The sequence below is a fragment of the Halichoerus grypus genome, chromosome 2 (genome assembly GCF_964656455.1).
Source record: "Halichoerus grypus chromosome 2, mHalGry1.hap1.1, whole genome shotgun sequence".
Lineage (NCBI taxonomy): Eukaryota > Metazoa > Chordata > Mammalia > Carnivora > Phocidae > Halichoerus > Halichoerus grypus.
In genome coordinates this window covers 59,801,153-59,811,917 of record NC_135713.1, presented here as the reverse complement: position 1 = coordinate 59,811,917, position 10,765 = coordinate 59,801,153, and the positions used below count along the sequence as shown (strand labels likewise).

Here is a 10,765-nt window from a genome sequence, read left to right as displayed (position 1 = left end):
TGAATCGGTCATCCAATCAATGACTCATGGGAACGTAATCTCTCTGAGGGCAAGGATGTCCAGAAGCTAAGATCCCTCGGTCTAAAGCTGCGTTCTCAGTGCCTAGAGCAGCCCACGGAGCAGGCGCGGTGGCATGAATCAGTGCACGAATGAATGAGCGAGGCCCCAGCTCTCAGGGCCAAGAGCGCACACCACCAAGAATGAAACACAAAGGGGCCCGCCCTGCCTGAGCCCCGCCCCCCACCACCACTCACCTCATGGTTTTTTTAAATAATTTGTCGATTGTTTTTAATTGTTGAGGCAGTAATACTTGGTTCATGAAACTGCAATATACAGAGAGGTGAAATAAATAGCTTATATATATATAATATATATAATATAGCTGGTTTTAAAATATTCCCTTATCATTGGTGTACTAGGTCACGTGAGTCACGGAAGGTCGATAGCAGCATCCTCCAGAACTGCGAGCAATGCAGGGTCACTTGATTGGACGAGGCCGTCTGTCGTCGGAAGTCGAGGCGCCGAGAATTCCGAGGGGCACGCCTTCCCTGCGCGGTGTCTCGGGACAGCTTGCAGCGGACAATAAATAAATGACTGCAAACCAGAGAGCGATTTTTGTTGGAGTCTGGGGCAGGGATAGGGGGTTGGGAAAGGGGGAGTCTGGGGATGGGTACTACTTTCTCTTTGTTTTTCTTTTTTTTCTTTTTTTCTTTTTTTTTTCTTTTTTTTTCTCTTTCTTTCAGAACCTTTGGGAAAAAGGACTTTGGTTTCTCAGAGTGTCGTTTTCCTCCTTCAAATCCTCCTCTGGGGACGAGATTAGAGTTGTCTGTTCCTAGAGAGAGACAAGCACCTGTACGCTGACAACAGTCCCTTTTTGTGAGTCTTTTGTCAGAGACAGGGGGTTTCAAGTCAACAATAAAATCCTTATCGCTCCCCCCACCCCAAGAGTTTTGGTTCAGTTTTTGTCTTCTTTTAAACACAATGTACAAAAATAGAGCTTCTCCCTAATTTTTCATGTAAAAATATTCCTCTGATGCAGTTCTCTGTGAGTGTGAGTGTGGGCCTGGGGGCAGCCTGGGGGGCTGCGGTGGGGCCAGCCTAGCCGGGGTGCGTGGGGCGGATCCGCCGGGACCTCTTGGTCACCGTGGTGTACTTGAAGGGTTTCTGCAGCTCTGCCTGTCCCTTGGGGTAGCGCTTCATGAAGTGCACGTCCTGCTGGTTCTCCCGGGTCTTGGGACCCTTCCGCGGCCGCCCCTTCTTGGTGAAGCCCACGTACCAGCCAGAGTACTTGGCGGACATCAGGGCTGTGTAGTTGTTCTCCAGGACCTTCTCAATGAACACACACTCCTTGCTGGTGCCATCGGGCTGTAGGAGGCGAGAAAAGAAGGTGAGAAGGGGAGGGTGGGTGTGAGGGGCAGAGCTACGTGGACAGGGTGTGAGGTGGTGGAGGCTTGGGGCAGTAGAGTAGAGGGCCCGACCCAAGTTTTGTCCCCAGTAATTTCACTTCCTGGATCTGTGCAGTGGACTTGTCATATTGGCCCCTGCCTCCTTCCCTACCCGCCAATTAGGTAATAGATTCCCACTGTCATTCAGGAATCTATCCCTTCCCCACTCAGTATGCTACAGCCAGGGGCTTCCACTTCAACTCTACTAGAACACGAAACCCAGACCTGGCCAATAAAACATTATTTCCTATGACTGCTGCGGAGCTCGGCACGTGGCCTGAGCCATCCAATCAGAGTGCTCCTCAAGGCCCTTGTATAATCCCCCAAAACATAGGCTGATTTAAACTTGAGGAACGTGTAAGGCTGAAGCAAAGGCAGCCATTTTACCACAATGAGGAGAAACGTTGTCTGACAATAAGGCCAATACAGAGGAAGTAAAGCCAAGAGGAAGGGAATGAGAGAAACCAAGTTCTGGTCACAGCCTTTGGGCTCTGGACCAAACAGAATCTGAAGCTCATTACCTCATTTCCTTTAAAGTAGTTGAGATTATTTTCTATCACCTGCAACAGAAAGGAGTCCCTGCAGATGTGCATAAAACCTGATATGAAGTCTGCTACACCACTGCCACTCCCCCCCACTGCAATACAGTTACATTTAAATTACATTTAATGTGGGATATGGTGCATTTTAAATGTTTGGTGTGAAGAGGGGTGGGGACCTCCAAGAATAAGAGTTTTTGCATGGCCAAACTCCAAAGCCTATGCCTTTGGTTCTGAGATTTCAGGCTCCCCAGCAGATGTGTGAACTCCCTAGGAGACAAGGGATGCCGGGCAAGGAGTACTCGATTTGGAGTCAGAAGCTGAATCAACTCTAACACTTCCTTATGTGACCTCAGGCTAGTTAATTCCACTCTCTAGACGTTGGATTCCTCGTCTGACCAAACCGGGACAGGGACCCCCGCGTCACAGAAATGTTGTAAGGAATGATACTTATACTTGAGCCCCGTACACAGTAGGAAATTGCTAAATTATTTCTGAAGAGCAGGTGGTTCAGATGGCTCTGGCCTCCCTCCCTGGATCGGAGCTGGACAAAGGATGGTGGGAGGCAGGGCTCTGAATCTCCTCCCTGAGACAGCCAAATTGCTCCATGTAGAAGAGTGAGAAGCACACAAAGCTGGAAGGCCTGAATTAGCAGCACTCGAGTTTCCAACTAACATCTCCAAATTTAGGCTGGGCCCACTCCTCGTTACGGACGGATGCCCGGCCAAGTTGGAAGCCCAGCGGTCTGGCTGTGCGTGGTGCCTGAGGTGCGAGTTCCAGCCTTTTGTTTGAAGTGGAAAACAGGCTGGAGCTTCCAGGAACGTTCACCTTTGAGTGGAGGGCAAGCTTGGGCCCTGCAGACAAAGTGCTGAACTTTGCAGAAAGGGACAGACAGGGTAAGAAAACATTCTCTGGAGGCCGAGATCTTTCGAGGAGGCTACAGAGCAGGCAGTGGGTGGGACTGGGAGGCATGTGGGACCCAGAGGACAGTGTCTGTCAAGGGGTGAGCCGTGAGGGACTCTTGTGAGGGAAGTGGGACATATGTACAAGGCAGGTAGAGGGGAGTGGTCTCTGGGCCCCCCATGGATAATTCTGGAAGCTGCCTATCCAATCTAAGTCCAGGTCCCTTGGTCACTCTCCATGGAACGGTCACAGCAAACTGAACAAAGCCTACACCATGCTGTTCCCCACCATAGAATACCTGCCACTACCTGGAAAACTGCTTTCATCCTTCAAGGTCAAGCTCAGTAACCACCTCCTCCAGGAAGCTTTCCTTCACTGCCATCTAGCTCCCTCTTCTTCATTTAAGACTCCATTCAAGCATTAGGTTTTATTGGACTCACATACTCCATCTTCTCCCCCTTGGCACCCACTCCTCCTCCCGCTCCCCAACAGAGCAATCCCATATCTCCCTGCCTCCTCATTAGCCCAAGAGCTTCAGGAGGTCAGGACCACCTGTCAGTTGCCCTCATGGCTCAGCACAGGTCTTGGGCACCCAGAGCATTTGTGGTTGAATAAAGGAAGAGTTCTGGGATAGAAATGGTGGCAGGGACCCCTCAAAAGGCTTTCTCCTAAAAGAAAGTGGATACTGTCCCCTGGATCCCTCACCAATGTCCCAGAGACCGTCGTGAGCTAGGGGAGGCCCTCCTGGGGGTGTGCTGAGAAAGGGACACACAGCAGGTAGAGGACCAGAGCTCCCGGCCTGGCCACTTAGGCTCCCTACTCCTTCATTCACTCGCTCATTCAGCATTTCCTGCTTGTCAGTTATAGGCCCGACATCTCCACGTGCATTATTTCATTTAATCCTCTGAACTTGCTCAGGTAGACTCTCCCTGCTAGAAGAAAACAGAGTTCAAAGAGGGCGAAACGGCTTGCCCAAGGTCACGGGACTTGTAAGAGGCAGAGCCACGTTTTTACCTGCATTTGCCACTGCAGCTCCTTTCTCCTCTGCCCAGTTCCAGAGAAGTCCATGAGGAGAAAGAGTGTGGAAGAGAGGGCAGGGTGCTGTCTGTCAAAACTACCTCCCCTCCCCAGGCCCACGCGGCCGCCATCAGCATGAAGCAAGGTCTCGGACATGCAAGGAGCAAACACAGCGCCTGGCACTGTTTGTGTGTGTCTGGGTGTATTTATGACGGCTAAAATTCCCAGCACCCCAGAGCTCGGGAGCCCCGTGGGAGGAGCCACAGTACCCGTGATGGTCACAGGAACCGCCCCCCCGCCCATGAGCTCAGACACAGCAGATTCGAAGCTACTGGCAGGCCACACCTGGCCTTGATCCTCACCTCTGTTCCTGACTATCTCTATGACCCTGCTTATTGCCTGCAAAGATTTAAAAAAAAAACACCTGTGCTTGGGTCTCACCCCCAAAAATGCTGACGCAATGGGTTCGGGCAAGGCAGACCATCAGTATTTACAGAGTGAGTGAATATCCCATCGCAGAACTTTGGTGATTAAGTAGAATTTGAGCATCTCTCCCCCACCCCCACCCCCACCTCCAACCTCTAATCTCCTCCTTTCCAAACTGTGCCTAGCACATAGTGCTCCATACTCAACAACTGTTTATGGAATGAAAGGATGTGCTTCCTCCTGGGCCAGAGAGATGTGGGGTCCAGAAAGGTGGCAAAGGGAAGGGGGCTACCTGAGCATGCAGGGGCGCGGGGCAGAGCTTTGGTATATGATTGTCATAGTTCAGCAGAGCTACAGCCAGGGGCCCAGAACATCTGAAAAGGCTCTGGTGGGGGTTCGATGCATGTAGGGCCAAAGAGGTGCAAGGCTGGCACCCAGGGTCAAGACCACCCAAGAAAGCTATCCTGTTAGGCCCCTGCAAAGGAGTCAGAGCCTAAGCCGAGGTCAAGGGTTTCCACAGGTGAAGGAGTAACTTTGTGGCCTGGCTTCAAAGGGGAAGTGAATACATATTTATCACGTGCCCACCAGATGCCAGCATTATCATTGCCATTGTACAGATGAGGACACCGAGGCTCAGCAGTTAGGGCACTTGACGCCCTGGCCCGACATGAATAATTCTAGCTGTGGGTTAAGACAGTCCTCAGAAAGCAAGAACCATTTTTCTACTTCTTTGGTGCTTCTGCAGCTCTGTGGCCCGGTACACAGAGCATGGATGGATGGATCCAGAATCAGCCCTCCATGAGCCCTCAGTCGAGTTGCGAGATGTAGGCACACAGACAAACAGTGACAACTCGGGTTAGCGACAGCCAACAGAGGACCGTGTGAGGGACTGTGGGCTCCAGGGCGGGCGTGCTGTATGAGGGGTGGGGGAGGCCAGAAGCCGCTGAAGGCTGCGCAGGACTTAGGGCAGATGGACAGAGGGAGGGGCGATCAGCATGTACAAAGCCCGAACGCCCTGCGCAGGGATCGGCAGTTGGCAGTGCCATGTGTCGGGGGCTGAAGGAACCCGAGGATGGGTGGCAGGGCTGTGAGGCCAGGGACGCTCCCCAGGGCCTTGTGTGTCTCCTCAGGGAGTGTGGCCTTTCTCTGGTAGATGGTAGACGGTGTGGACCCACGGATGGGTTCTGAGATGGGTTGGGGGTGGAAGACAGGAGATGCGCTTTAGAAAGCTGATGGTGGGTAGTGGGCAAAGGCGAAAGCCTGAGGCTGGGACTCCTGAGGCAGCTGGGGCAACAGTTCCAGTGAAAGGATGAGGCCACAACAGAGGCAGTGGCAGCAGTGAAGAACAACGCAGGGGTAACCCCAGGACCTTGGGGCCTGCCTGCCTAGGAGGCTGTGATGAAACAGCACCCCAAGAGCCTGTGGCTTCTAGCTACCGGGACCAGAGACAGTGAGGGGAGCTGGGCTAGGCGGAGGGCAACAGGGGGCCTGCCCAGGGCCATCCTGGGGCAGGTGGATTTGGGGGCCAGCCCAGAAGACGGGCGCGCCTGTATGGGGATGGGGGAGCTGCCGCGAGGTGGGGCGGGAAGGAGGGAGCCCTCCCCGGGCTGCGCCGAGCCTGGCCGAGCCAGCGCCAGCTGAACCGTCCCCAGTATTAATGACGGGAGAGAGGGCGAGGGGGCAGGAAATCGGAGCCGGCTCCTGTGGAAGCGGTGACTCAGCGGCCAGCCGGCGGGCGGGCGGTGGGCGGCCGGCGGCGGGGAGCGGGGCTGCTCTTTTGACCCCAGCGCGGCCCCCCTGGGGTCAAGCTGCCGGGAAGCGCGCAGACCGGAGGGAGGGGCGCGCGGGCACCGGGCACGGCGAGCTGCCGCGCGCCCCCCCTGCAAGCCGCGAGGCAAGGAAGCCGAGCGTCCAGCCGCAGGCAGGTTGGGCCTGGGAGGCGGCCCGGGCGGGCAGGAGAACAAAGCGCCTGACGCGGGGCCGGGCCGCGCCGCCACAGGAAACGCACTGCCAGGCCAGGGGACCCGGCGCCCGGCCCGCCCGCCGCCCCTGCCCCGATCCCCTCGCCGGCCGGCCGCCCCGGGACGCGGAAAGTGAATCACTAATTAAAACCACTCCTCGGCATCCCGGAGCCACGCTCTGAGGATTACTATTCTTGTGCTCCCCGAGCAGAAGCTTCAGTTGGTGAGGGCAGTGTGGCTGGAACCTCTGCCTTCCAGACCGGGCTTGGGATCCCGCGCCGCTCTAGTGTGGGACCTGGGACAAGTGCCTCGGACGGCGCCAAGCCTCAGCTTTCTCCTCTGCGAAATGGGGATGGTAGTGGTGGCGACCTCATGGGATTATTTGGGAGCATTTTTGCACAGTGCCTGGCAGAAAGTAGGTGCTCAATTAGCAGAAGCTATCAGTAGTGTTATTGTTAACAAATAAGAAGCAACGGGACTCTGGCTCAAGTCCCTGGCCTGTTGCACTCTCCCCAGCCACTAGGGTGTGAAGGAGGGGAAGAGGGAGAAGAGTTGGGGGATTCAGGAAAACAAAACCATGGCTTAAACAGGAATCAGGGCCCTGCTTCCTCCTCCCAAGACCGTGTAATAAATGCAAATCACCAGCCAGGGCCTTGCGCAGAAACAGGAAGAGCCATCCTCCTTAGAATCAGGATCTACCCTGCATCCCTCACTCCACCTGTCCAACAGAACCATTTTACAAGTTAGATATGGGGGTGAGTAGGGGCCCAGGAAAGGGAAGAGAACACAGGGCACGAGCACCAGGTAGCTACTAGTCCGTAACACCTTCCACTGGAGCACCCAAAGGAAGCAAGTGTATGAACTTCACAAACAGGCACACCCAGGAAAAAAGGGGGACACAAAGCAGCACCCGTGGAAACTCAGAGCCCCAGGCCTGTGGGTCCACCCCCCCATACCCACACACCACCCTAATTTGTTACATGCAGCTCTGTTGCCTATTCCAAAGTAACAAAATCTTCCTGAAATGCTAGAACCATGAGGCCCAGCGCTGAGGAGGCAGCGGGGTCCAGGCTTCTCTGCAAAGCCCTGGCGATTGTTCAACCATTGCTGCGGCCCCAGCCCTCGGCCTGCCGCTTCCCTGTTCTCAGTCAGCAGACACATGCAGGCAGGGAGCCCCTGAGCCCCTCGGGGTCCACATCGAGCAGGAGAGATCAGGACCCTGCATACTCCCCAAGGTCACGGCCATGGATACCTCGGCCTGGCAGGCTGTGATGTGGGGGCAGAGAAGGGGCTAAAGGAAGAGATTACAGTCAGAATCTCTCTCTCTCTCTCTCTCACACACACACACTCACCGGGCTTGTTTTCCATTTGGGGCTGACCAGGCCCTGAGCACCCTGTTCCAGCTACCCAGTGTTACCAGGGGGAACCCTCCTGAATACCCTGGGAATTCCAGACCATCACTCACCTTCCCCACGAGCTTGCCTTTCCGGTTCATACACAGGTAGAATTCCGTCTCCTTGCCCTTGATCCGGACTTGACTACCGAAGGTGTCTGTCTCCACTAGGAGCTGGGCTTCGAAAGGCAGAAGGAGAACAAGACACATTTGTTTTATCAGGGGCAATGGTTTGGCCGAAAGGCTCAGCGACATGATCCCTGACCCTGTCCCTGGACCCCCTCACTGCTCCAACATTGGGCATGGGGAAGGCTTTGAACAGGTCTCACTGGGGCACCCTGCCCCTTAGGCAGCCAGAGAAGCCTTCCGTCTGTGTTCTCCACCCCCAGCCTCTCTTGACTTCACTTGGGACCTACATGGCTCCAGCTGGAGGGTTGTTCTGCCCCTTGTGGCTAAAGACCAGTGTATTCTCCCCTCACCCACCCCACCAGCCCCTTATCTCTGTTCCCCAGAACAGGACACACAGCCACCAATAACCCCAGAGAAGTAGCAGTCTCTAGAATGGGGGCACAGAAAAACGCATGCGAGTTTCACACCCTGCCTCGGGGGATATCAAGCTACTTCCTCCAAAATTTAGGTCAAAGGCCCCTCCCTCCAGGGCAAATATGTAGAACCCCTTCTATGTCCCCTCCCCACGCCACACCTTTGTAACTTAAAGTGGGGAAGGCCCAGAGAGGGGAGGTTTAAGGCCCCCAGGAATGGAGGCTATCTTCAGAATATTCTACTTTGCTCAATCAAGGACACCGAGGCTGAAACATAGCTAACTTCCAGGAGCCCAGAAGTCCCAATCAGGACCCAATATTCCCTGGTTCGAAGTAGGAGACCCCACACTAAACGACCCACTCTCCATAGAACCTCCCTTAGGAGAGGGTGGTGTCCAGAGCTGATCCCCCAAAGCCCTGACTGAGCAAGGGTGTCAAATGGTCAAAGGGTGACTGTCCCTTGATTAGGCATGCTGTGCCTAATCCCTGTCCCTCTGCCAATCCACTTTTTCTCCCCAATAAGGTGCTGTGTGACTTCAGTAGGCCACACACACTCTCTGAGCTCTCTCTCCTCTCTGGCCTTGAATTCCTATGCCTGGTTCCCTCCCCAACACCTCCTCCCACTGCTGCCTTCTTTGCCTATGACTCCCCCATTCCCACCCTCCCGTCTCTGACCCTTTGCTTCCCAGCACCTGCCCCTCCCTCACCCACAAACTTTTAATTTCAGTGACAAGGGACTTGCTTCTCCATAACAAAAATCATAGCCCTAAATACGGCATCCTTGGAGCCACAAAGCGTGTACCTCGGTGCCCCTAAAATACACTAGGTATGATTTTAATAAAAAAAAATTAAAAATATATACCCTGGTGCCCTGCTGTGAAAATTAAAACCATCTGGAACTCAGGATTTCCAATAATTAATCTAGCCCTCCTTTGACACCACTACTAATTAAAATATGATACCCCACCTTTCCAAGGAAAATAAGAAGAATTTACATAAAATTTAAAGATCTAACAAGAATTTAGTAATTCTAGAAACAGGGAGGGAGGGGGAGGCACATTCTTCTCTCCACCTTCCCCCATCCCTAGTAAACACAGTCAAGAAAATTAAGCAACACTGAGATAGGGGGTTACAAGCTCCGCATCCTCCCCGCTCCCCTTTAATTCAAACTCCCTGTAACTCTCCCTGGGAACCCAGAGCCAAACATCAGAGCAGCCTGGGGCTTGCTTTCTGCATCTCCTTGAAACGCTCAGGCACCACACAGGACGGAGGTCGTGGGGTTCAGGAGTGTCCCCCATCCCAGGGGGGTGAAGAAGACAGCACATGTAAGGGAAAGGCGAGAGCTTTGGAATGCACAGATCTGGGAATGAAACCCCGGCTCCACTTGCCGACCATGTGATCTTGGGCCTCAGTTTCCTCACCTGTAAAATGGGTATAATCATCCTTAATCTTCAGAAGGTATTGTGAGGATTCCACAAAAGGAAGGCAGAAAGGGCCTAGCACCTGTTCTCAGAGGCCAGGTGAGGGAAGTAACTATTGTGTTAAGTTTTGTAATAACTGCAAAACTAAACCCTTTTCCCCTAAACACACACACACACGCGCGCGCGCGCGCACACACACACAGCATAGTGGGAAAAAATCAGATGCATGTAAAAGGGCAGAAGTAGAGCCAAACTTGTCTCCCCAGGCATGCCTTCTGACCTGAACTTCTTCAGCATCCTCCAGGGTCACAGGCATCCCACACTGCGAAGTGCATCAGAACATACGTTGGGCTGGGACTTATGGGGTCTGATTCCATTTCTGGCATCGCCATGCTGGGCTGTGTGACCTTGAGCCAGGCACACCACCTCCCCCTGGCCTCAATCTCCTGACCTGTGCAAGGGGGAGGGGGAGGCTCACCCCTATTCTGATTCTCTCTGGGACTGGGGCAGAGCCTAGGAGAGGAGTAGGGATGGGAGACTATAGAAAGGGGCTCAGGCCCCAGGACTATGGCCCAAGAGACCCCAAGTGAGTCTGAGGGGAAGTCTGTCCCTCTCCCAGCACATGCCTGGACCTCTGTCCCCAGAACAGTTCCTGCCATTCTGGCTCCCACGTGAGCCCACTGAAATTTATACTTCACCTTGAGCTTGGGTGGTTTTGTCCCCATTTTGTAGTTTAGGAAACTGAGGTTCAGAGAAGCAACCCAGCAGGAGGGGCTGCCATCAGGTCTGCCTAATTTTCTGCTGGGGCCTGGGCATTAGGGGAGGTCCCCCAACTCCGGGGAGATGTAGTCCTCTGCCCGACCCCCCCCAATCCCCCAAGGCTCATCAGTCACAGCCTACCACAGAAAGCCCTGGCCTTTGCCCGAGCTGTCCAAAGGGCTTAGGCTGGGGCTGGGCTGCACCTCCACCCCCACAAGCCTAGCTGCCCTCACCCCAGCATGGGGAAGGTCTGCTCCAGATGCCATGCCGGGGAGCGAGCAGTCTGTTCTTCCCGACCACAGCAGGCCTTGCAGTGACCTAGACTCCACTTGGGTGCATGACATAATGAGGAGGGAGCC

General features: G+C 54.3%; 1 protein-coding gene across 1 annotated transcript in view; it reads right to left on the bottom strand.

Moving 5' to 3' along the window:
* Positions 1-261: 261 nt before the first annotated feature.
* The window catches only part of FGF18 (fibroblast growth factor 18), a 33,571-nt gene continuing 23,067 nt past the window's right edge, over positions 262-10,765 (bottom strand). The window contains exons 4-5 of the mRNA XM_036069617.2: positions 7,757-7,863; positions 262-1,365 (exon numbers count right to left, since the gene is read on the bottom strand). Coding sequence (XP_035925510.1) covers positions 1,099-1,365; positions 7,757-7,863 — 374 coding nt within the window. The 3' untranslated portion in view covers positions 262-1,098. The remainder of the gene's footprint in view (positions 1,366-7,756; positions 7,864-10,765) is intronic.